The sequence below is a fragment of the Aulostomus chinensis genome, chromosome 11, assembly GCF_037954235.1.
Source record: "Aulostomus chinensis isolate RoL2024-O1b breed Wild chromosome 11, RoL_Achi_v1.0, whole genome shotgun sequence".
NCBI classification, from domain to species: domain Eukaryota; kingdom Metazoa; phylum Chordata; class Actinopteri; order Syngnathiformes; family Aulostomidae; genus Aulostomus; species Aulostomus chinensis.
Window position 1 is genome coordinate 29700988 of NC_141330.1, and position 27771 is coordinate 29728758.

A 27771-nucleotide genomic window follows, 5' to 3' on the forward strand; every position below is an offset into this window, starting at 1 on the left:
TATTTAGTCCCTGTTTCCATTCTGAAATGGTAAAAATGATTCCGAGGTAGTAAATTGCATCCCGTAATAAATCACAAAAAAATCACTAGACTGTGCCGACTGAGGAAAAACAACACAATATCTCCACATAAAAGATACATAGTACTGAATGTTGCCTTTATTCATGCTGTATGTTTTGCTGTCAAGGTCTCCACAGTAACAAAAATGTTTTAAGTATTACATCCAACGCCCAACAATATTGCCATATGTGTGTGTAAGAAGAAAAATATGATAATGATGACAACATCGGTGCCAGAAGCCACTACCAGCGGCATGGAGACAGCGCACATGTGGATTTCTTCATGCCAGTACTTCTGCAACATCTGCAAAAGCAGTCACAGCTGAATTCCTAACAGCTCAGGATCACAGCATAATTATTTCAAAGCAAATGTTTTCATTTATGTATTCCCACACTTTCGATCTGTTTTTGTTCAGCTCATGGCTCCAGCTGAACATTATGGCTGTCACCTGCTCAAGTCATTGATGAGAACTGAGATTTGGAAAATAAAACTAGAAACCATCAGGAAAAAAGCTCCCATGCCCTTGTATCAGCAAAAAAGGAGTTTTGACTCTGCCTAACCATTTTAGCTTTAATTTTCTTCTTTGTTTCTTTAATGTCAGATGGTTCCCGGCTGCAGGTGTTCCACTCTGCCTGGCCAAGACTATAATGTCTTCATGTAGCAACTTTCAGCTCCCTGATGGTGCATAAAGTAGCCTTGTAAAGTTGAGGTCCGCTGATTTAGAACCCTGTTAATGTAGGAAGCCCAGAGAATTTGGTCAGTTGTGAAGTGTATCCCTTTGACAGCTCAAGCAATTTTGTAACATTTCCTGACTGCACATTGGGACATGAAACGTTGTCACACTCTGCCTTCTCGCCTGTTCTGCGTTCTGGTGAACATGTGAAGTGTCATCACTCCTAATTATGGTCCTAAATCAAACATTTCACTGTTCCCAGAATGTTCTTGTCTATCCCTTGTGTACAAGATGCTGCTGCAGCTGGCTCACTTGTGTCAGGTTTCCTTGAAAGTAGAAAAAATGAATTATTGTACCTTCCATTCTTGAGATGATGCACACATCAGGCTCATACATGCTGCTGGTTGCTTGAGTCTTCCCCTCCATGCTTTCCTGTATGTGATGCACGGGATGAACATCCCTGCCTCTTATAAACTTTCATTTACATCAGTTTAAAGAAAGTCCACGTGGAAGTCAGTCTAAGGACCATCTTCGTAGAGAATTGTCCTGATCCCTGTCTCGTGCTTCCTGTTTTATTTTGTAGTCTTGTCCTGTCTTCCTGACCTCCCTCCTGTGATTACCTTTTGTCTCACCTGGTTGATTGCCACACCTGCGTCTTGTTCCCTCGTGTATTTAACCCCTGTGTTTTCCCCCGTTCGTCCTGGTTCCATTGCGTTTTGTGACGTTCTCTTAGTTCATGTGTTGCGTGCCTTGTTGTTTTATTGTAAGTCTCCAGTCACGTCGTCAGTGTCCAGTCAAGTCTCCAGCCTCAGTTTCAATAAACCTGTTTTGTGCACCTCAACACTGTCTGCAGTTGGGTCTCCCTCATCATCCCACCACAAACAACCCCAAACCCTAACAGAGAATATTTAGGAATGACTAACCCTTTGCAATTCTCAAAACTGCTGTTCTCCCATTAGACTTCTTTTAGGACTGTAATTAGATTTTTAAAAAAATGACAGGCTATCCTGAAGTCCGGCGCTCACAGAGGTACTAACTGTGTCGGGGAGCATATGAGCTCTATGAAGCCTGTAGTTTGTGTTGACAGTGCTAACAGCCATTGACCTCACTGGCCAGGAGAGCAGAGAGCAGCCAAGCACAGCAAACCTAGCCCTCTGCCCTCAGGAAGGAAGCCTGCGTGTGATGGAGTCTCAAACAGATTTCCTATGAACTGGAAGATCCTTCAGTCGGAGAAGAGTTCAGGGTTTTATCATGTCAAACACGCAAAAACACCATAGACTCTTCATTTTCTGTCGAAGTGGGCTGCTCCCCTGTCCATGAGCAGTTATACATTCATTATCCCACAGTGCTAAGCCAAGCTCAGTCTTGTGCTTTCATGTCTTACTTTCAAAGTACTTTAAGACATTCCCTCCTGTCCATCCTCCACGCTGACTCCAGCAGAGGTTCAGAATTTTGTTGGAAATCCGCATATGATTAAATCCTCCTTTTCTTGTCTGTCATTCAGGGTCATCAACTCTTTGTTCCCGTTGGCTGTGTGTTTGCTGAAGTTCTGCAGCACTTTGACTTTGTGCATCAGCAAGTCCATTTGTTGGCTGTTTGAAAGTCAGAGGTTTCATCGAGCACTCCCTCAACAGCAGGGGGTTCTTTTGCAACATTTTCTGTTCTGTTCTGCATCTTGTGTGTGTATATATGTATATACGTGTATGTGTGTGTGTGTGTGTGTGTGTATATGTATATACGTGTATGTGTGTGTGTGTATATGTATATACGTGTATGTGTGTGTGTGTGTATATGTATATACGTGTATGTGTGTGTGTGTGTATATGTATATACGTGTATGTGTGTGTGTGTGTATATGTATATACGTGTATGTGTGTGTGTGTGTGTGTATATGTATATACGTGTATGTGTGTGTGTGTGTGTGTGTATATGTATATACGTGTATGTGTGTGTGTGTGTGTGTGTATATGTATATACGTGTATGTGTGTGTGTGTGTGTATATATGTATATACGTGTGTGTGTGTATATATGTATATACGTGTGTGTGTGTATATATGTATATACGTGTGTGTGTATATATGTATATACGTGTGTGTGTATATATGTATATACGTGTGTGTGTGTGTGTATATGTATATACGTGTGTGTGTGTGTGTATATGTATATACGTGTGTGTGTGTGTGTATATATGTATGTACGTGTGTGTGTGTGTGTGTATATATGTATGTACGTGTGTGTGTGTATATATGTATGTACGTGTGTGTGTGTATATATGTATGTACGTGTGTGTGTATTTGTGTATATACGTGTGTGTGTATATGTGTATATACGTGTGTGTGTATATGTGTATATACGTGTGTGTGTATATGTGTATATACGTGTGTGTGTATATGTGTATATACGTGTGTGTGTGTATATACGTGTGTGTGTGTATATACGTGTGTGTGTATATGTGTATATACGTGTGTGTGTGTATATACGTGTGTGTGTATGTGTGTATATACGTGTGTGTGTGTGTGTATATACGTGTGTGTGTGTGTGTGTATATACGTGTGTGTGTGTGTATATACGTGTGTGTGTGTGTATATACGTGTGTGTGTGTGTATATACGTGTGTGTATGTGTGTATATACGTGTGTTTGTGTATATACGTGTGTGTGTGTGTGTATGTGCATATACGTGTGTGTGTGTGTAGATACGTGTGTGTGTGTGTATATACGTGTGAGTGTGTATATATGTATATACATGTGTGTATACATGCACACTTGACAAACGCGCTACCACATTTTCACAACTTTATTTTAACTACATTGAAAAAGTAGCATACTTTGTCATGTAAAAGTGCTTAATTTCTGTGCAATTGTATATGAAATGTAAAACAAGTGCATGCAATATAGTCTTTATTATTTTATAGAATGATTCTGCAGGCTAGTCAAACTTGATTGGTGGGCTGTAATAGTCCTGATTTATCGTACATTTGAAACGACATCTTATCTCCTTTAAATGCAGAGACCCCATTTTACACTGGACCTGGGTGGGAGAGCATCCTGACTCCACATCATAGGTATCAGATGTTGGGAAATTAAGAAAACAAAAGCTGGGGCTCTTGAGCACCCTGCAGGGAGAGGCACGTTCTCAACACTGTATGAGCACTAACTTTAGCATTGTGTTGTTTTGTATTTGCAAGCACATCATTAATCATATCGTGAAAAAAATGAGATTGCTCAAGTAACCTGTAGCTGTTCTTATTGGTAGCTCGTTGTCCGTATCATTTGCCACGTCTGTCTGTTCAACGAGTCAAAGGCTTCGAGTGAAACCTTTTTTTGGCCAGGAGTGAGGGACTGTCTCACGTTCTCAATTCCTCCTGTCCAGGTGGCTGCACCGATCACTCTGGCCATGGCATGGCACAGAACAGCCCCAGGGCTGGCAACTGGGGCAGGCCTGCCATTGTGAAAGCTCTCTTCTTCAGTCAGGTTCTTGGTTGAATTTCGGTGACTTGGATTATCTCAGTCCCAAATACAACATTGTTTTACTTTTAATTGGCTAGACAAACAAATACTAAAGTGTGGGAGAAAGAATGTCAGTCTTCCAACACTCCTCTTTCTTGTGTGAGCCCTACATAGAATCTAAGTTGGAAGTTCAGAACAACTCTGCAATTCCAACAAATTACAGAATCAATTACAAAAATCTCCTTTTAGCCTCTTCAAATGTCCACATCTTGTCCAAAGTTCACGCAGTGAACTTGTGTTGGCCATGGGGGGAGGCACCTCCTGTTTAGTAGCTCATTCTTCTGCTGTACAAGCAATTAACTGCAGTTGAGTCACCCAAAACGAGTTGATGTCTTCAGATGAAAACACCTCACTCTAAGAGAGGGCGCGAGAAGTATTCCCTGTTCTTCCTCTTATTTGACTCTTTTATAGTGGCACAAAAACTTCCTTTTCTATTTAATTAGTCAGGTTGTGTTGCCTTCTAGCCTGCCTAGTTACCTTTAAGAGTTCAATCACTCCATCTTCTTGACATGAATCTCCTACTTCTTCCCTCAGAGTGGTATTGTACGTTTTACTTCAGTCTGTTAAGAGACAGCACAACACCTTGCTCACCTCCAGTCACACAGGCTGATCACTCCACATCCTGTTTTTCTCCCTGCTGCATGCAGATTGTACTTTGTTTCAAAGGTCACACACGTAACCCTATTTTTAAGCTCACTTGTTAATCACAAATATATAGTTGTAAAATAATTTCTTAACCAATTACACCCCATGATTTAACACAATAATAGAAGCACTTGTTTGTCACCCATTTTGCAAGCATATACTTTTAAAGTTGTTTTTCTTCTGCACCTCACTTTTGACTCTGTCATCAACTGTTTCCAGGGGTGGAAGGAGTACAGAAAAAAATCTACTCAAGTAGAAGTACTGTTACTTTGATGAAATTTTACTTAAGTAGAAGTAAAAGTACTGGTGTAATAATTGACTCAAGTAAAAGTAAAAGGTAGCTCACTTAAAATGTACTCAGAGTAAAAGTTACTTAATTACTTTTTCCAGAGGGGGGGGTCAGGAGTGTGTGTGGCATAGCATTAGCCACCAATGCTATCGAACTGTTAGTTACCAACCTGTAAGGTAGCATTGCTAATATACACGTTAACGGCAATGTTAGCTCCTGTACTGAGTTATTGATCCAACGGAACGTTACCTTACCTGTACCTGCTTGCGCAGGTTTGATGCCGAGTGTTTGAAGGCAGATATGCGGGTATCTTTGGGACAAAGCTGACCCTGCATCACCAAGCTGTTCCCGAGAGAGAGAGAGGAAAGGACAAAGGTAAACCCAAAAATGTGTGTTCACACACTTGTGCAGTATTAATAACCGGTAACACCTTCTTGAGATGTCACAGTTATTAATAACTAACGTCAATCAATAACGTATAATTCTATGTAGTATCTGCTAATTACAGGACTTCCATCACATAAACAGAGCATTCATAGACATCATACAACACACTAAGCTATTTCTCTGCCCAGAAAATGCCTAGTTGAGGAAATCCTTACTTGACCTGGTGGAGCGGTAAGGGATTCGATCTCCGTCGATCCAGAGCTCAGGTCGTCTTGGTTCGGAGGGCAGCAGAGCAGCGGCGGGGCAGCCTGCAGGGTCTGCTGGAGTTACTGGTGGAAAGGTGAAGAAGCTGGAAAGAGCTTTCTTTCACCAGGGACCAGTTCGAGTGGACGGGGGGGAGAGGTGTCCTTTGTGGAGTTCTCTGCCGTCGCTGTACTGCCAGCTGGAGGTCCGAAGAGGTTGAAGCAAACCGAAGAGCTTGGAAACCATCAAAGGGGTCGAACCTCCTTCGCGCTGAAGTTTTATATGGATTGGCAGATGATGTCACTTCCCGTGGGATGGCACTGGCTCTCAGCCAATAGCAGTGCATCATGCGAACTTCCGGTCAAGCAAGCAGGAGTTCAGAGGGGGGGGTCAAAGGTCAGAGTGAGACCCTTTTTTTAATGACCCTTTGTTTGAAGAACATGTGGTCACTCAAATGCAGGCTTTGAAAAGGGGTGTTAGTCCTCAAAGGCCAAAAGTCCTTTCTTCAGCTGGACTAATTGTCACATCCCTGAATTAATGTCTTGATCTGGTTGAGTTGGCACAACACTGTTTATATAAGACCAATGTGCTAAGGAACAGGAGCCCCCCCATAACTCCCTGTGGACTGTACGGGGTAATGCAGACATGACATGTTCGACAAAAAAGTGCATTTTACAAAGCTTGCCAACAGATTATACATACGAACTTGATTTTTCATTTCATTAATTTCTTGTGCGTGACTGGATGAATGACGGGGGAGACTGAGACAAACTCCTGACCAGGTCAGATTCACAGACTCTGTTTGACCTAGAGGTAGAGTGGCCATCGCTGGTTCAATCCATCGTCTTTCTGATGAGTAGGAGGCCACCTATGTGTGTGTGTGTGCATGTGTGTGAGAGAGAGACACAGAGACAGACAGAACAGGTGAATGAGATGACATTGTAAAGCACTTTGAGTACCACTAACCTAATGTATAAAAGTGTTGTATAAAATTGAGTCAATTAGCCATAACTGACTCAAATCTGGAGTTACTTCTCTTCATCAAGTTTACGTTTACGTACGTTACGTTTTCACCCAACACGTGGCTTGATTTTTAGTCCTTCCTCCTCTTATAGTCCCTCTCTCCAGATTAGATGCTTTCTACCTTGCAATGAATCAATCAATGTATCATATCCATCAGACAACAACCTTTCAGTGAATCTATCTAAAACTTGGTGTTGCCTCATGCTAATGTGGTAAATGACTGAAGGCATTTGGAAGCACGGGTCTCATTGTTGAATGCTAGAAATGTGCAATGACTGACAGTCAGGATGAGGGACTAAGATGGCTTTGATACTTTGATGCTGTCCGTCAGTAAGTGGTGATTAAAGCCGGAGCAAAGTGTGAACTCTGAGACCAAAGTCCCACAGCTTATTTGAGATGTGTGAACTTGTACAACTCTGTCATAAAAAGTCCACATTTTTGGTTAAAGGTTTTAGTGTCACATGGCACTCAGTCTTTCCTAACATGTAGAACAATAAAATATTGACTTCTGAAATATTTGAATCAACTATTAACGTGTCTGACCCTAGTACTGAGCTGTATCTGTAAATATCTGTCATGGAGAGTAGTTATGTGTGCATGCTTCTATGAGTATGTCTGTCATGCATCAGTGTGGCACTGAACCTCAGCTCAGTGCAGTCAGTGTTGTGTGAGAGCACAAGACACTCATTCATGAGGCTCCTTGGCAGTTTGAGGAAACGGCCTCCTTCAGCTGCTTCTCTAAGAGCTGAAATTTGATTTTCTCCACTGAAGGATATGAAGCAAAGGAACAAGAGCACAGTTAGTCTTGGCTTATCTTGCCTCTGTGGCTTGTATTGCCTATTGGTCACTGCGGGCAAGGAATCAGCACCAGAAGGAAGAGAGGGATCAAATATGTAGATGTGTGTTTCATTTAGAAATTGATCAAGAACTGCTTTGGAATTCATTCTGACGAGGAGCTCCTCACAGAGTAATCAAGTCTGATCGGGTACCTGTGTGTGTCCCCTCCATCCGTCCCTGCTGCCTCTGTCCTAGTAGAGCAGATGTAGAAAAGAGAAACAAACAGAAAGACATTCAACACAATTAGAAGAGTTACATTGCAGCGAAAGTAAAGTTAGAGACGGAAGCTGAACAGGCAGCTATAAGTTACAGTGCAGTGAGAGACGCTGATCAGAGGCTCAGGTTTGATTTAAGAGGCCACGGCAAACACATGGGTTTTCAGCTGTGATTTAAAAGAACTGAGAATTTCAGCAGACCTACAGTTTTCTGGGAGTTTTTTCCAGAAATGTGGAGCATAGAAACTAAATGCTGCTTCCCCGTGTTTGGTTCTGACTCTGGGGACAGAGAGCAGACCTGGTCCTGACGACCTGAGAGGTCTGGATGGTTTGTAACGTCCCAGCAGATCAGGAATGTATTTTGGTCCTAAACCATTCAGTGCTGTATAAACCAGCAGAAGTATTTTAAAATCAGTTCTTTGGCAGACAGGAAGCCAGTGTAAAGACCTGAGACCTGGAGTGATGTGATCTACTTTCCTGGTCTTAGTGAGGACTCCAGCAGCAGCGTTCTGAATCATTTGGAGCCGTCTGATGGATTTTTTAGGGAGACCTGTGAAGACACCGTGACAGTCGTCCAGTCTACTGAAGATAAATGCATGGACAAGCTTTTCCAAATCCTGCTGGGACATCAGTCCTTTAACCCTTGATGTGTTCTTCAGGTGATAGGAGGCTATCTATAATTTGAGTCAGAGGGAGCATGTAGATGTTGAATCGGAGTGACCCCAGAATGGAGCCTTGGGGAACCCCACATGTCATTTTTGTCCGCTCTGATGTGTAATTAGTAGAGCAGGTCTAGAACCTCCCTCCTAGTACAGCAGGTCTACAGCCTCCCTCCTAGTAGAGCAGGTCCAGAACCTCCCTCCAAGTAGAGCAGGTCTACAGCCTCCCTCCTAGTAGAGCAGGTCTACAGCCTCCCTCCTAGTAGAGCAGGTCTACAGCCTCCCTCCTAGTAGAGCAGGTCTACAGCCTCCCTTCTTCTAAGAACCTTCACCCAACAATCCTCCATGAATAACCACATCTTAGACAGCAGAGATGAAAACTGTTAGGACTGCTAGTCTGAGTGAGTAGTAGGACCCAAAAAGGCAACCACCAAGCACAGAAACAAGGAGTCGTCGACCAGACAAAAGATTTAATAACCAAAAACAAAACCACAGTAACAACCAAAACAATACCAAGTCCTAACCAAACACAAAATCAGCCCTAAACTAAATAATCGACTACACCATGGCGAGCGGGCAGGAAAAACAAACTAACTATGGATAAGCTAACTAAGGACAGAACCACACTGGGAACGATACAAGAGCAAACAACACAACAAACACTGGGACAAGGAAACTATGGCAAGGTACGTGATCTAGAAAAACGCGGATAAAATGGCTGGAAAGTCAGGCAACAACCAAGACAATCTGGCAGAGAGGTGAAGCCGCCAAGCTGCTTAAGAGCAGGGAGAGTAATGAGGGAGATGAGCCTCAGGTGCGCAGTGGGCCTGCTGCACTGCCAGGCCACACCTCCCCCGCAGAGTCAGGAGGAAGACAAAAAAAAACATAACATGAAACAAAACACAAGCAATAATAAAATACTCCTAAAAAGTCCAACTCATAACAAAAACCTTCCTTTACCAGACAGGAAGGTGGAACAGATAAATAATATAAAAAAGATAGAGTACAAAGAAAAAAAAATGTTGGCCCCAGAGGTTTTTTTTTTTTGGAGGGGGGTTGTAATGGGGACGAATGTGAGGAATTCTAGGGGGTTAATAGTTCCTCTTTTCCTTTATCCCTTTTCTTTATTTTTGTCTGACTGGTTTCCCATTTAGGAACAAGGAGGCGTGGTTGAGTTGTGGGGGTGGATGTCACTGAGGTGTGCATGCACTCGTAGTAGTTGGTTAATGTGACAAGACTCAGGTGTGAAAATGGGCTGTGCTGATGAAGACTTGAGACACTGTAGAAGAGGACACAACAGCCACACCACAGACTCTTGTGTGGAACCCTGTTTCCATTATGTTTGTTCATGGATCTTCTTAAACAAAAACTGAACCACAGTAGCCCCAGATGGAGTTTTCCGCTCACCTGAAGAAGCGATCTGCGGTAGAGGCTTCCCCAGCCGGCTATCCTGCAGCCTGGCTAAGCTAGCCCTCCTTGCTTGTCATTCTCTTGGCAAACCAGTCTCTTCTGTTTGTTTCATTTCCCCTTCCTTTTCCTTTATTTCACACTCCCGGTTAGAGCTAGCATTTCATACAAGCGTTTAAATCCCTTGACCCATCTAGTTCATGACAATATCATGGTTTCATCTGTGTCCAGTTTTGCACCTGGGACCTTATCCACAAAATCCATGGAGTTTTGGATGTGATAGGGGGTCGTTTCCACATGTCTGGCAATGTTGTAAGTGACAGAGTTGATTTTGCTCACTGTAGGCTCGATGGGGACCCCTTCCTTGTGTATCGAGAGGTACTGTTTTCAATCAATGGCATGGTGTTTTTACAGTTTTGGTGAACACTCTATAACCCTCTTCTTGTAACTGCTTGAAGGATGCTATTTTAGAGTTTCTTATGTGTTATTGTCATTGAGAATAGTGGAGACCAGTGGTGCTCAAACTTTCGTCAGTGATGAACGTCCTTTGAAATATTTTTTTAAGTAACCCCTGACACGCGCAAAACATATTTGGTAGAAAATAAAGAGGTACAGCGCTGTGCCATCAGTATCTGATTTGTTAAAGTTAAACAAATTATATAAATCATCTGCTAGGCCACTGACATTTTAACCTCAGTTGCTCAGCTCCAGTTTCCCTTCAGTTGTTTTTTTTTCTGAATAGTTGACTCAGTGGCTGTGATGAGTTTAATTGTAGGAATTTGCTTTTGTGTCATGGCAAAATTTAGTCCTTTCGTTAAGACCTCCTTTTCATGGAGGGTAAGCTCCATGTCTAAAAATTTCTTTACCCATCTGCTTTCTGTTTCCTCATGTATGACTTGTTCTGGTTGTGTAACAACTCTGCCTCTAAGAACCATGGCCATTCACACCTGACCTCAGGTGAGTCTCATGTGACCTTGTGACTCTGACAACAGTGGTAAACACTGAGCCTAATGACCGTCTTCACAACTCCACAAAGCACTAACGAGCTGCATTTGGGTGATACACCCTCCGAGGGTTACACACTAGAGCTCTTCACCATCTACACAAGGCAGCTCGTCTGTGGGAACCACATTCACCCGGACCCAGCGGCGCATCCTCCGGCTCACACGGATCCAGTGGGAGGGTCCTCATACAGGCGGTCCTGCAGTTGCAGGAGGATATAACAGGGATCAATGGGGGGCTCGACTGCCTGATAAATGTTCTGGAACGTTTCGTGGACAAAATAAATTAATCTGGCTTCATGAATCGTGTAGCAGCTTCTTACCCATTCACACTGTGGAAATGAAATTCTGGCGTGCGAGGACGGCTGCCCGGACGGGATCGGCATCCATCCCTCCAGCCTCTGCGCATCGATGATCTGCACATTGATGGAGTGGAAACCCTTACGATGAACGTAAGCGTGTTCCTCAAGGGACGGCGCTTTCATAGCAACATGAGTGCAGTCATTAGAGAAGTAGACAGTGGAGAATCCGGCTCCTGCTGCAAATTGCGCTTTAATATTGACCTGTTCAACCACACCATAAGGGAATGTAATGTACCTGCAGAAGAGGCGGATGATCAGGTCCACCACCCAGGGTGTGGCCCAGCTGAGGGTCGACTGACTCACCCCAGAATGGTCCACCATCTCCCGCTGGAAGGCTTTTTCGTGCCCGATGTATGTGCGGTTATCAAATAATGCCAGTTACCAAACACCACCACAGGGTGTCGCCAACGGACCAAAGTGCAGTTAACGCAAGAATCGGCTTTCCGCCATCTTCTACGGAACCTCCAGAGTTGCCGTGAAACAGCACAAGAATTGATGAACTTTTTGCGTTTATACATCTGAACGTGAGCGGCGATCCTGGCGTACGCAAGTTTTTCTTACATAAACCACGTTGATGCATGAGGCCCCTGGTCTACTCCAGAACATTTTTTTCCAATTATCAATGAAGCACACTTGGTTTGACAGCCGGCAGTTGAACGATGACATGCGGCTGGTCCGCTGGTCCGATTAGGCAGGGGTCCAGGGACACCCCAGACTCCGACATTGTCTTCACAAATGTACACACTGACTTAATATTATTTTTTGTGACCTGCAACTCGCATAGTCAGATTTCATTACCTGTGTCAGGGCTCTTTAGGTTCGAAGAGAGTTCAGAGAGAGATGTTGGTGTTGGTGTTGGGGGTTTGGGTAGGAATGGTGGTCTTATCTGACACATAATTCTTACAAGCATATTCATTTATTCTTAATGAATGTGTGTGTGTGTGTGTGTGTGTGTGTGTGTGTGTGTGTGTGTGTGTGTGTGTGTGTGTGTGTGCGTGCGTGCGCATGATCATGTGTTTTTTTAGTTGTCGGTGTTGGAAATGGACGTGTGTAGTTTACATGTGAGTGTATGTCTGTGTATGCGTGTGTGTTTGTGCGTGTGCGTGCTGCCACCTAGTGGTAAAACATTCTCCTACAAACAAAAGGATGACAACTAAATTCTCTATCTGTTTTCATCAATCATAAGTAAATAATAGTGAATAATAGTTTTAATATTGAATATCATTATTACACTTGTACTGGACCTGTTACCAGGTCCTACTGTCCAGGTAAAGGGGACTGTGGACCTGTCCAGGCTCACTTTCTGTATGGACTCTGGAGAAAACAGCTGGTTTATGGAATCAGTGGATTTTAGGAATTATGAAGACAATATGGAAGATTTTAAAACTGGAATTCAGGTCTGTGTGAGTGCTGTTTCCATGCGTCCTGTCCTGAAACACTGGTAAATCCCAACAAAAGCAGCTGATAATTGTTAACTATCCACATATATCTGAAACTTATCACTTTTAAAACTTGTTAATTTACAAGAATAATGGAAACCCTGAGTCACAGTCCATTCATAACTGCACTCATGCCTGTGTCCTAACTTACACGATTGTCCAAAGTTCTAGGAAAAAAAAAATTTATATATTTTTTCCCTAGAACTTTGGACAATCGTGAAACAATAAAGTCAATGCTCTCATTCGGGTCATAATGATGACTTCATGACATGATCTCAAAGAATCGTGTATGTGTGTGTATGTGTGTGTATGTGTATATATATATAAATTCCTCTTCCTTATTTATAACCCATCTCAACATTGTGTTTCAGATGTCATCTCTCCTACACACTTCAACCCCTACTTCAGGCGGCTGATGTTTGATGTGTCCTCCATGGAAAAGAATGCCTCCAACCTGGTTAAGGCTGAGCTCAGGATCTTTCGTCTGCAAAACCCAGGGGCCCGAGTGTCTGAGCAGCGCATTGAGTTATACCAGGTATGGCGACCAGATCCCCAAGAAATAGAAGCTCAACTTCCCTGTTTTTTTACAATAGGAAGACAGGACAAGAAACACCCATGAAAAGTTTAAATTTTGGAAAAAATATTTTGTCCAAAATATAAATTGTTTTCGGTCTGACTAGAGCTTAAGCTGCACTGTGGGAAATCTCCAGTTCCATCCAATCTGCCTTATTGTACAATGCACCCGACTGTGTCCTGGGGTGGCTATTTTAACCCTTGAGTAGTTTGATGTGGACACAATTTCTAACTGGTGTTATGACTGCTGTTATGCTACTTTTAATATGTTTTTGTATTTTTCAGCTGTTAAGCTATTAATTTATATTTTTTAAAGATTCCCAAGAAATACTGCCTACGTAGAGATCTGCTCTAAAATTTTGTTGACTTGACAGCCAACTGAAAGAGCCTTACTTTGGAACGAGCAGCCCAAGAGATGACCAGCCCAATTTGCAAGCCTGTCAGCTATTCCTTGCTAAATCTCCTGTTTGTAACATGGTGGTAAAAAATTCTGAAGAGAATTTTTGGCATTTGATTGTCTGAATGTCAAGTTAAGATATGTGATATTATTGAAATTTAATTTAATTTAATTTAATCTACCTCTGAGTACTGACAATCACATGTTAGAACAATTCTGTTCAACTTTTCTTGGTTTCTAAACTGAGAGGTTTTCAGAGAGACCTAACATACCAAAATTCAATCAGTTTGTTTCATATCCAGGAGCAACAGAACATTGTCATAACATAAACTTATAGACTTCTTCTAGTAGAGAACAAGGAGGTTGTGCGCTCAGCCTGGAAGGTTAGTGGGGCCCCACCCTGGAGCCAGGCCCAGGGTTTACCCAGTCCAAAAAGGTTACATGAACTCATCCCCCAATGGACCCACCACCTGTTGGAGGAACCAGATGGGTCCGGTGCAATGTGAATTGGGCAGCAGGCCAAGATGGGGGCCTTGGCATTCCCATCCCAAGACATGGAAGCTGGCTTTTGGGACATGGTTTTAGAGGAATGGCAGGCCCTTTTGATCCTGAACGGTGTTCAGTGATTGAACCTCTGTGCGAGTCACAGTTTGTCCATAACTAACACTACGTTCGAACATAAGGATGTCCATCAGTGCATGTGGCCCCAAGACATACCAGGTCGTAGATCTATGACCAATTTCATAGTTGTATCATCTGATCTATGGCCGTATGTTCTGGACACCCAGGTGAAGAGAAGAGCTGCGCTGTCAACTGATCACCATGTGGTGGTGAGTTGGATCAGGCGGTGGGGCAAGACGTCGCACAACCCTGGTAGGCCCAAATGAGGAGTGAAGGTCTGCTGGGAATGCCTGGCAGATGAACCTGTCAGTGGGGGACATTGAGTCTGAATGGACCCTGTGCCGCGTTGCCATTGTCAAGGCGGCTGCTGTGAGCTGTAGGCCAGGTGGCGTGTGGCCATGGCAGTTGCAGAGGCAAAACCTCAGGTGTGGGAGGAGTTTGGTGAGGCCATTGAGAATGATCATCAGTCAGCTCTGAAGAGGTTCGTGCAAACTGTCTGCTGCCTCGGGTGGGGGGGGGGGGGGGACAACTTGCGCACACAGTTTCTAGTGGGGACAGGAGGCTCCTCACAGGAATACTTTGAGGAACTCCAGACCCCAGAGTTGGGGGAGGACTGGGGGAGGCTTATCCAATTGCAGGAGTGGGAGTCACTGAGGCAGTGAAACCCAATGGCAGAGCTCTGAGGTGGATGAGATCCACCCTGGGTATCTGTGGTGGAAAAATTATGAAGATGGACTAAATGTTTGTCCTGAAAGACTCCAAGTTCTGGTGAGATGAGAAACAACACTCAAACAAACTGTTGTTGGGTTTGAGCAATTTAATCTTGCAAGAGTGAAATTTGTTCAACACACAACGAGCATTTGCTAAAGACGAATCCACCGAGTACAGAGTCACGTGAGCTTTCATACATTCTTCGTTACCCCTGCAGATAAAAACCCACCTACCCTTAAGGTTTCCTTTTAAGGTTATGTGAAAATGTAAACCTGCTGTCATTGACAAGAAATTGACATTGGAGTCTTGTCAGCTTGTACATCCGCTAGGTTTGAAAATTCAAAGCGGAACTCTTTCAGCCTAGGCTCGTACTATTATTATCACGTTATGTACTATACAGGTCACTATCAAAGTACTTACAGGTTCAAAAAGGGTGAAAGAGACATCTCATGGTAAACTAACATGTCATGGGTAACCGATGACTCTCACTCTTATTAGTAATCACTGAGAGGCTATGGGAATGACTCTGGTTATGACTCTGGTTACCAATAAGATGTTACTTATTAACTGAAATAATTGAATTAACCTGTTCAGTTGTTCAACCAAATATGATTAATAACACCACAAACACAGTAGCTGAATTTCAACAGTGTATTTAAAGAAATTGCAGGTATTTAACATTGCAGAACATAAAACAGAGTATGAAAAATAATAAACCCCAAACAAAAGAAGATCTGGGTATTTTTAGTCTTTAGCCTGTATTAATCTAATTGCGCTCTCTAAGTTTTAGTTTTTGTTCTTTAAGCAAGACTGCATTAAGTTTCGTTGGCACGCTTCATGTTGGAGCTCATAAATTAGTGTTCTGACGACCGCTCTGCTCTACTACATCCAGCTTGTCCTTGCGCTTGTGCTTGACAGTATGTCTTTGTTGCAGTACACACTTAAAAAAAAATAGGGTAACAGGAAGTTAACCCCCCAGGTTATTAACTCCTTAAAACGTATTGAGAAGTGTACTTCTTTACCTTTATCATTTGAACACAATTCAATTGTGTGGAGTTTTTCCACATACTGTATATATGTAGCCCCAACTAAAAAAAAGTACATTTTATGAAAGTCATGTTTTACCATTAGTCCAACTCAATTTTATAAAATTAAGCTAAGACAAAATACAATGTCGAATGGGTCAAATTGATTTACATTTGTCCAACTCAAACTAACATAACCTTAATGTGTTGGTGCAACTCATTTTTATCCAATGCAATAATTAATATTTTTTAAAATATAATTATTACAATACATTAGAAAATGACACTAAATTTACAAAAACACTTAAGACAAAACTTCGGTGCCTTCATTTTTATTGTTTGAAACACATCTTTCAGACCAGTAACAAAAGTGCAGGTAATTCATTATAAAAACATAACAAGATTACAACATTGCACTGTTAAAACATGAGCTGACAAAGTCATGGTCAATGATCTTCTCTCTTAACATGAGATTAGACCTTTTATTTGAGCTTTTTTTTCAAGTCTTAACATAAGAACATTTTGTGTGTGTACTGTATGTAGCCAGGAAACAAGAACAAGAACACAGAGAGCAAAAAGTATGTCAAATAATATATAATTTCCTTGCTTGGAAACTTTTTCTCCTTCCAAAGTTTGAATAACGCTCATCAGCAGTGATTCATATGCCGTCTTCCCAAAGAGCACAGTCAGCATCAAACAAACACCATCACCATAACCCTTGAACGTGGCTCCACTTCTCCCTGGATTTGTGTTCCAATTACGCCTCTCTGAATCATGGAAAATCATGGAAAAATGAAAATCGTGTGAGAATCGTAGATCTCAATTCTTGTGGAGAAAAATCAGCATCCACATTTTAGCGTGAATCGCCCAGCACTACACCGTGGTGTTGTCTACAACCTCAATGCTAATGCTAAAAGCTAGCTGCGGAACAGTAGGCTACTTTGTGAAATGGGATAGCACTTCGAGCGTCGGTGTGAAAGCAGCGTGCCGTGTGCCGAAACACAGCACGGATAACGCTTGCCACGGCCGCATACCCCTTTGCCCCCTCCCGCCGTCGAACATTTCGTACCCGCAGACCAGCGACCATGCATCACACCGCCACCCTCTTAAAACGATTGAAAGTTCCGGGGACCGGCCAAATCTTTTTCCTTAGGAAAAGCTAACCCATCAACCCTGACTTAACTAATCGTAAGTTTGCTCGTTTTTGTCAGTTTTACAGAATACACAATTGCCAACAAAGTACATTCTAAACTACCAGAAAAAACACACACTTACCAGCTGATGTTCCCCGTCAATGAACTGCACCTTGTGTCTCCATCAATGGTCTCCATCTGTTTCCATGCATGTAATCACTTGTGTGACGTGAGTCCCTGCATCGAGTACTTCATCTTTTTGAGTTTTTGCCTGAATCTCACGTCTCTGCCTCATGTAACTGAGCCCCTCCTGTCGTCTCAATAGATGCTGGTTCATTTTCTCTGGTTCTGTTTCCTCCACAATATCTTGCATCACATCTGACTCCATCACTTCTGGTTGTTCAGTCATTTCATGATCCAGATCCAGATCCAGATCCAGATCCAGACTGAATGGTTCTGACATGTTTTCATCCACTTCATTCTGAGGGGTTCTGACGGACAGGTCATACCACGTACTATTTTCCTCATCTTCTGAGTCTGTGTACCGTTTGTCATCACCACTGTCTGATTTCACGTCTCCTTTCCAAGATTCCTCCTCTGGTGTTTCATGCGATATTTTGTCAGTTTTGGACTTATTTCTGACATTTCCTTCTTCTTCTAAGTGCTCCTCTAGTAGGTGTAGGGTCAGCATCAGTCATTGGCTCCAGAGACAACAGGTGATTTCAACGGAGGTGAAAATGAGGAATGCATAACAAAATAAATGATGTGGAGCATAACTGATGTAAATCAGGGTATTACATAAGAAACAGTGAACATAGAACTTATTGGTGGTTTGGGCTTCTGGTGAGAATGGCTGCTGGATGCCTCTCTTGGGAGAGAATCCTGAGGCGAGGGTGGAAGTGGCTGGGGAAAGGGCAGTCTGGGCTTCCTTGCTTGGATAAGCAGAGGACAACAAACACACAAATAAACTTTGACCAGTAATATGCAAGAAATTATATATTTCAGGATTGATTAGTGACACACACAATTAGGTGGACAAATAATTTACCTCTCTCTTTCACATACATAAACACACACACACACACACACACACACACACACACACACCTTTGCTTTTTCAAAGAGCACGTCTCATTGGAGCCTGTAGTCTTAGTGTGAACTCATTAAAACAAACAGTAGTCAAGTCAGATTTATTTATACAGCACATTTCATACATGAGGGCAATTCAAAGTGCTTTACAAAGGTCTTGTTTAAGAAATGCAGCAAAAGCAAATGCATAGCACAAGTGAAATAGCAGGAAATCAGCATCACATCAGAACCTAACGTTCCAATAGGCTTCTTGAGTTACAGGAGTTTTAACAGTAAAATTAAATTAAATTAAGAATATAAGAATAAAATTAAAGCTGCAAGCAGCGTTGTTAGGGCCTGAGCCGCGGCCGGATCGCCGGCCCGAATCCAACGGTGTAATCGGCAAATCCCTAGGCCTTGTAGTTTAGGAGATACGAGCCTCAGTGCGCTGCACAGTGTGAGTGCAGAGCTGAGAGCCGGCCCTTTAAGAGCCCCTCCCTTCTCTGCTCGCTCTCTGTCATCTCTGTCAGAGCTGAGAGCAGAGCTGAGAGCAGAGCTGAGAGCCGGCCCTTTAAGAGCCCCTCCCTTCTCTGCTCGCTCTCTGCCATCTGTGTCAGAGCTGAGAGCAGAGCTGAGAGCAGAGCTGCCAGCTGGCCCTTTAAGAACCCCTCCCCCACTGCACTGTGTGTGATCTGTGCTGGAGTGGAGAGAGTGGAGGATTAAGAGAAATATAGTGTGTAAAAGCTGAATAAGTCGGCATACGTTGGTCAAAAGTCACACAAAATACCATATTTTTGTAGGGATTTTTGTCAGGAATACAGTGGTGTGTTTTTAAAAGCTGTGGAATGTATGGTATAGACGTGAGAAGCATTTGTTTGAGAGTATGTACCCTGAGAGGACACGCTCCCCCCATAGACTTCCATTGTAAGCGTGAAACGTGTCTCCCCCACTTTGAGGGCTTATAAAATCCAAACCGAGCGCGTAGTATATTAGCCTTTAAAGATTTTTAAAGAGCACAGTTGGGAGAGTAATGTGTGAAAGTTTGGAAGCCCTGGCATTTACGGTTTAGGAGGAGATAGATTTTGTTCGGGGAGTAGAAAAAGTCCTGATTTTGACAGTTTTGTCGAATTTGTGGACATTCTGTTGGAGATAGGTGAGGGGTCAGAGTGTAAGAATTGTTCGTCTTGATGAGACGAGTCCAACGGTGTTGGTCCCATGTTTGTGGGAGTTTTGTGTGAGGAGTTATAGCGCTCTAAATTCAAAAAAATTATCTTTTTTTTGTGTGGCTCCCTAGGTGGCGCTATAGACTTTTGTGGCGTTTTTGTTTTTGATTAGTGAATGTTGAGACATACCAAACGATTGTGCCGAATTTCAGCGAATTTCATGCATGTTCAGGGGGTCAAATTAGATTATGCGCGTTATGCGCATTATGCGCATATAGCGCGCACTCATTGATAGCAAGAACAGTATAATACCAGGTTTTGAATGGGTGTGTATGTGAAAACTGGCTCCAGCCCCCCCGTGACCCTTACTAGTAAGGAATAAGCGGAAGATGACGACGAAAGGGATGAAGCACATACCACGTTTAAGGATGTCTTCATCAGTGGTCCAGTGTTTCCTGAACTTGGGGACAAGAATGGCAGCAGCAATCAGTTCTGGTTCAGCTAACATTTCTCCAAAGCAACGTTCAAGTCCTGCTAGAAGTGTGTCCACCAAGGGTCCGCAATACTTGACAGTGGTGTGAAGGTTCTGGAACTTGGACTTGAGCAGTGTGATGGTTGGTACAAGCCACCCCAGCTGCACGTTGGCCTCTCCCTGAAGAACATCGACGGCCATTGCAACAGGGCTCATCGACTTTGCGGATTCTGTGAGAAACGCCATCTCAGCAGGAGTGAACCTGAAAAACACATGCACACAAAACCATCAATGTCTAGGCAGTCAAACATGTTTACATGATGGAACAATAATGCCCACAACACCTAAAACTATCCAAGGCAGGAAGTTAGTGTTGTGTACTTTGCAACAAGTGCATAATGGCATTATGTCTCGTTGTACTTCCTGTTAGGCCACGAGGTGGCCCTATAAGTTCAAGTTATTGTCCATTCTTCAGTGCTGGTAGAGGAACCGCAGTTGAGAGAATGTATCGCCTGAAAATATGGTGAATAAGAAAGCTAGCTGCTCATGTTGATTCTCTCCTGCATGTTAACTTAAAGCCAATCCTACAGTTAGGTGTAATGCAAGTAAACATACATCGGAATCTTCAGCGCGCTGTAGTCCACGGCAATGGCAGTTTCTCCTTGTTCCCTCGCAATCCGTTCAATAGCATAGAAGAAAGAATTCCACCTTGTAATAAAAAAAGGATGCATTATATTTATATAGTGCTTTACGACTGAAAAATTCGAAGGGCTGAACATCTCAATGTGCAAAGTGTACCTTGTTTCACATGGACTCAGCAACTGGAGTTTGCAGTGTTCTTCAATGATCTCTGAAGCTACAGTGGATCTGCTGCTCTTCTTCCAGAGAGCCTGGCACTTTGCGGATGATGAGTGCGAGAGCTTCATGTACATCGGGTTAGCATTTGCTGCTTGGATGTCAACTGTTGCCACCTGTTAATATCAAAGGACCGTGTTGGAAATAAGTGTTCACTTACATATCATTCCTTGGATTGCCTTTGCCTTCCCTCCTCTGGACCCTAGTGCCCTCTGTCCCTAGCGGTAGGGCTCCCTTCCCCACGGACTGGTTAGTACACGCACACGCAACATTTCACAACGCACACCCACGCATACACATAGTTAAATTACACACCTCATTCTTACACAGCTACGCACCACATTCCCCCCATTTTTAGGTCTCTAAGTTAGTGTAGATTTTGTTCCTTCCCCTTTTCCTCCATCCAATAAACAGCCTTCGGGTGGTTTAATCTGGCTCCCTGTGTTCTGTCTGTCTGTGGTTGTGCTACCTGGGTCCAGACCCGTTTTGGCTCGCCTTATTCTGAGCGTAACAGCAGGACCTGAGCTATAAAGTCAAGAATATGTGCATCTACACTTTGAGAGACATGCCTGGCTTCCCACAGTTTCAGGTGCTTGATTGGTCCTCCTTTTCAGGCTTGTGAGCTGTGTATCTCTCCAGGTGTTTCTCGTGTTTTCTCTCGAAGGACAAATATAGGAGAGCCAGCATTAAGTCAAATACACTATGTTACGTACACGTTTTGTTTAGTGAGATAACCTTCACATATGACGATCTTTTATACCGTATTTGATGTTACGTGTGGGGAGGTGTGAGGGGGAAGTAGACCCAGGACCAGACAGTGGGAAGGTGCACAAGAGGTTTTATTTTGAGACGGGCAGACTTGACGGCTGTAGACGGACAGACTTGACAGCTGATGGGTGTATGTGGATGATCTTGTTGTATGGGGCTCCACACAGGAAGCGCATGATGCCAGACTGGAGTGGACAGTAAGGAGGATACAGGAGTATGGACTCAAACTGAACAGAGAAAAATGTCAGTTCAGTGTCAGTGAAATCAAGTTCCTTGCAGACAAGATCACTGCAGCCAGAGTTCAACCAGATGAGGTGAAAGTGAAGGCCATACATGACATGGAGAAGTCAACGGACATAAAAGGGGTGCATAGGGCCCTTGGGATGGTGAATTATCTGGGAAAATGTACGCCAATCCTAGCTGTGAAAACTGCTAATCTCAGAAAGCTATTACATCACGAGACAGAGTTCCAGTGGGCACATGAACATGACAAAGAATGGAAGGAACTGCTGTGTGCTCTAGCGAGTGAACCCCTACTGAAGTTCTTTTGCCCCAACAAGAAAACAAAAGTTTCTACAAATGCCTCGAAAGACAGTCTGGGGGCCATCCTCCTCCAGGAGGATGAGGGTGCATGGCATCCAGTAGCATATGCATCACGCTCAATGACGGCTACAGAGTGCAGATATGCACAAATAGAAAAAGAATGTCTTGGTCTGGCCTTCGGCTGTGAAAAATTTTATACCTACATTTATGGACTCCCCAAGGTTATCCTTGAAACAGACTACAAGCCATTGCTCGGCATTGCCAAGAAGAACCTGTGTGACATGTCGCCATGGATACAGAGACTTATGATGAAACTGCAGCGCTATGATTATGACCTCACATATGTGCCTGGCACACAGATGTTCATCGCAGATACACTGTCCAGAGCTGCACCTAGTGGCACACATGACACTGCTACAGAAGAGGATGTGGTTCTTCACGTTGACATGGTCTATGCGGCATTGCCGGCCACACAGGAACAGCTGTCAATGATAGCCACAGAGACAGCAAAGGACCCCATTTTGAAGAAAGTGATGAAAAATCTAAGAGAGGGGTAGAAAAAGGGGTCATGTAAACAATATTATCACATTCAGTCAGAACTGTCTGTGGTTTATGGACTTCTGCTTAAATGTGACAGGATTGTCGTGCCCACATCTATGCGCAGGGAAATGCTCACCAGAATACACAAAGGGCACCTTGGTGCAGAAAAATCAAAGAGGAGAGCACATGGGGCCCTCTACTGGCCAACTATGAACTCTGACATTGACCGGCTGGTCAGTGAGTGTGCAACATGTCAGGAACATTATTACAGACAAACAAAGGAACCCCTCATTACTACAGAGATCCCATCACAGCCTTGGGAGAAGGTGGGAACTGACATATTTCACTATGAAGGCAAAGACTATTTGCGAGGAATAGATTACTGTTCAAACTATCCCGAAACATATCGATTACCCAGCACCACATCAAGAGCTGTGATAAGTCAGCTGAAGGCAGTCTTTTCCAGGCACGGCATCCCTCCAACTCTGGTTTCTGACAATGGCCCAGCCTATGCCAGTCATGAGTTTCAGGCATTTGTTTCAGAGTGTGAGTTTAATCACATAACCTCCAGTCCTCTGTATCCGCAGGCCAACGGAAAGGCTGGGAAAGGAGTTCAGATCGTGAAAAGACCATTAAAAAAGGCGGTGCACAGCAATACGGGTCCATACCTGCCCCTGATGGCAGACAGAGCAGCCCCACTGGAGAGTGGAAAGTCACCAGCTGAGCTGTTGCTGGGGTGCAAGATCCGTACTCGAATGCCCAGTCACATCACACACACACACACCTGAGGATAGAGATGAGATGTGGGCAGAAAAAGCCAGAAGACTACAACAAAAACAAAAGGCGTGTCATGATCGTACAGCCAGAGCTCAAGTGCCACTACAGGAAAAGGATGTAGTTCGCATTGAGGGACCTGGGTCATGGGACAGAAGAGCCATCGTTTTACAACTGGTTGCTCCCAGGTCATACAATGTGATGACAGAAAACAGTGATGTATTTCGCAGAAAGGAGGCATTTGTTGAAAACCACAGAGCCATGGCAGTCACTGACTGTGGAACCTGGGTAATGTTCACAAGTCACCTGTTGTTTCAAAGAATGTTTATAAATGACCTGCAGATGTTTAAAGTGCAGATTTTACTGCTTGTTTTATATGCCTATTATTATAGTTGTTCTTTTATGAAAAGCTGTGTTTATATATATACAGTATATATATATATATATATATATATATACATATATATATATATATATATATATGATGGGAAGATGTACTGATGACGTAACTGTCATAATGTGAGGGGGATATAGGATTTACAGCTGTTGGAAAGGAGCAAATATAGAGAGCACGAGAGTAGTAAAAACAAACTCAACCTGATACTAATGCATGAGACTCGACTTTGAAACCAACACTAATACAGTAATTAGCCAATAACAGGTCCCACCACTGTTTTCATCTCGTGGGGGGGGGGGGGGGGGGGGCGTGGCTCTGAACCCACCTGGTTCACCCTCTCACTTCTTCTCCACCCTCAACCTTCATTGTTCATCCTGACACCACTGGACAGGCTGACCAACAGAATCTGCTGTCTCTCCTCCTCCTCTCCTACCAGCACCTCCAGCTCCACGCCATGAACCTCTTTTTCTTTGACATTGTTTTGAGAGCGCCGACAGCGGAGACCCTATTTAAATGAAATTGAGTACCGTAAATTCCGGACGATAGAGCGCACCGTTATGTAAGCCACAGATGCTTATTTTAGGGAAGAAAATCTACTTTGTACACATATTAGCCGCACCGGTAAATAAGCCGCGGTGCACGGTGGAAACACCTCGGCCGCCCGTTCTCTGCGTGTTGACCCAGTCTTCCAGAGCGTTTTCAAGTCCGGGCCATCTGCTATTATGACCTCTGAAAGCTTTTGTAGTCTTTTTGCATTGGGTCAGTTCGTCATGTTGCCGCCTCCAGCGTCTCACCATTGATTCGTTTATGCCAAACTTACGTGCTGCAGCTCTATTTCCATCTTTAACCGCCAGATTGATTGCCTTTAACTTGAAAGCTGCATCATAAGCATTCCTTCTTCTGCTTTCCATCTTGAGGGTGAGTACAAATAACTGAAAATATCGTGTGATGCTCTTTTTACACTGCACCACAGCATAGACTGGACGGTACTTAGAGAAATTACCATAACATTTGGCCAGGAATTTCCCTAAGTACGGTACTTGGAGCTGCCATCAGGAACAATAGGGAATTACTGCCCGCTGCCGCTGCCCGCCACACCCCAGGGTGAAGGTAAAATCCTCGTATAAGACGCACCGGAGTATAAGCCGCAGGGTATGAATCTTCGAAAAAAGTCGCGGCTTATAGTCCAGAATTTACGGTATTTATAGGTGGGCGTAACGGGGGCGGGCCCGGTCCTCCGACACCTGTGCTCAATTCCACGCTGATTGGGATGTATCAAGGAAACGTGCGTGGATTCCGGCATTCGCACAGATTGAGACATCCGGAATTTTGGGTGCTTACGCAACTTTAGCGGTTCTTGCGACCGCAGTTTTTTAGTATGAGATCCACTCAAGTATTGATACATGAGGTCCCAGGTCAGAGTGTTAAAGCTGCACTTTTGAAGCAGCTTCTTGCAGAACAGGCTCAGGAACTCAGTTCCATCAGGAAGGAAGTGAGAGCCTCTGGACTAAAATGACTCAGTAGGGTTCTCACACATGCCACAGGTTCAATGGTGGCAAGTTTCCATACTAAGGAACAGTTTTCAGCTTAAGAATTTGAGTGAAGATTATTTGGAAAGAAACACAGAACTTGAGCCCTCGGTCACTAATATGTTCTGGTCCCAGGCTCTTGCTGAGCTTAATTTGTTTAAAAAGCTTCACAACAAAAGGGTCTCCAATAAGTTCACAAATATTATTAGCTTTTTCATTAAAAATGAAATTGACATTGAATCTCAGTTAAAAACTTCTTAATTCATATACCAGCTGCACATTAGAAGAAAAAGAACATCTAAAGAGACGTGTTGGTACATAAATACAAATCTGTCATGAGTTTCCACATTCAACACAGACTTAAAGCCAGAGGCATCAACTCTGAGTCCATCTTATCTTTCTATTTAAGTTTGGGTTTTGCAATCTCAGCCTGCACTTCCGTTTTAATTCCGGCAACAGCAGTTTTTTTCTCCATACCTGAAAGAAGGCTTTTTAACCCAGAGCGGAGTTTCCAGTTCCTAGGTGATCCATGGCTTGTTGTTAGGATAGAAAGCAACAAGCCTTTAATGGGACCACTCTCTCTACTCAGAAGGACATGTAACTTCAAACTCCTGTGAGATCTGTCAGTTCATCAATATTGCAAGATTTTTGAAAGGCCGACCACTCGGTCCATCAGACCCACTGACGTTAGTGTACCTACAGATATCAGACACCAGTCATGCGTGTGTCATGGTCTAGACAGATCTGCAAGGCAGTGCAGTTCTCCTGTCTCATTTTTCAAAGACTGGTCGATTAGACAGGATGCTGGAAGGTCAAGGAAGGTGTTTATTCTTCAGTATTAACCATTGTTGAAGCTTCAAAACAACATTGAAGTCAAGGACAACAGACTCACCAAATGGTGAGAAAAGGTGCAAAAGTTGCACCACTGGCAATATCTGCAAATGGAATATCAAGAGATAATCTCATGTGCATCGAATCCTTTTTGTGTGTTTAATGACAATCCCTAAGCGAGGTTCAGGGCTGTTGTCCATAAAAGAGGGGATAATGTCTCAATCCTTGGCTTGATTGCGGTAATACAACCACTCTGAGGAATGGACTGAACCTTAAATGTAAAAGGAACACTAGCTACTGAACAGAGGTAAGACAATAAAAGACACAAACAAGTGAACAGTGGACATGCAGACACCACAGCCAGTCGCCAAAAAAGCAGCCCAAGGCCAGTGAAAAAGAAGATGATGTGGTATTGTTTCCATGGAGCTCTTGCCACCATTTGAATCCCTCTCTGTGAAGACACGCCAAGTCCAAAAAATAAAGCTAAATTGCCTAATTACAACGATTGGCTACTTCACCATGCTATTCAAAAACCTCAGAAATAAAATCATTCTCATGGCTTTTTCACAAGGTGTTCGGGGCTGCTAAGAGCTAATGACCATAAAGGTTATAGCATACGATTAACATAATATTCAGCATTATCAACCTTCTTTCTATGTATGTTATGCTTTTGTCTGAGTTCGGTTTCCATTAAAAAAAGAGATACCATTAAAAGCAGGACTGATTGTGTTTTACACATGAGGCTGAGATGAGCCAACATAAATACATGGTTATGAGGGACAAGACAGCAGAATAACATAAGTCTGTCTGCATCTGGTTCCTTTTTCACTGTTCCTCCCACACTAGGGCAATCAGTCAGAGAGAAAAAAAGGCCTGCCCAGATGTCTCCACACTACAACCAAGAGTCATCTTTGGCTATTGGTGCTACTTGTGAGTCCCCTGTGTCTTTGATTTTTACAACATACAGTGCCAATTTCTGCCACTATCACTGCACAGGTTATATTTTCATTTTTTTTTATTGTTCTGTCTTTATGTCTGCAAAACTGCACAAAAACCAGCAGTCAGTTCTTCATTTAACTTTGTTGAGGGGTGAAACTGCCAAGGAAGCACTCACTGAATGTTGTTTTTGATAATTTCTTAGAAAATATCACAATTACCTTGCTGGGATCTGTGCTTACTGAGTCTACTTTTAAGTAATAAAATATGACATACTATGTGGCAGAAAATGTACTACAGTGCCCGCAGGTAATGCTGCTAATGTACAATATCAACAAAATGTGGAGTAGATGACACTACACAGCAAGATGAGACAATCAGGGAGGTAAAGTCAAAGTCGTAATGCAGGTTTTTCTATATTATGAATTTATTTCCCTTTTCAGTATATAACCATGGTCATTTTTGCAGTCAATCAAAACTGTTGAGGCAGCTCTGACTCACCTAAGAACCCACAGATCTATTAGGAATTAGATGGTAATTCAAATGTAGCTGATGGTGGCAGCAGGGACACGGTTCCAGGAGGAAAGAGTCGGCTCCCCCTACTGCTACATTCCTTTACTGTCATATAAGATATTTTCCAGCTGATAAATTCAGAGCAGGAGCAGCTTCAATACAGCTGCCACACCA

The 27771-nt window shown here is 43.2% G+C and overlaps 1 protein-coding gene across 1 annotated transcript in view; it reads left to right on the top strand.

Moving 5' to 3' along the window:
* tgfb2 (transforming growth factor, beta 2) overlaps positions 1–27771 on the top strand; it is a 165173-nt gene that overhangs the window by 65630 nt on the left and 71772 nt on the right. Inside the window, exon 2 of the mRNA XM_086219332.1 lies at positions 13120–13283. Coding sequence (XP_086075458.1) covers positions 13120–13283 — 164 coding nt within the window. The remainder of the gene's footprint in view (positions 1–13119; positions 13284–27771) is intronic.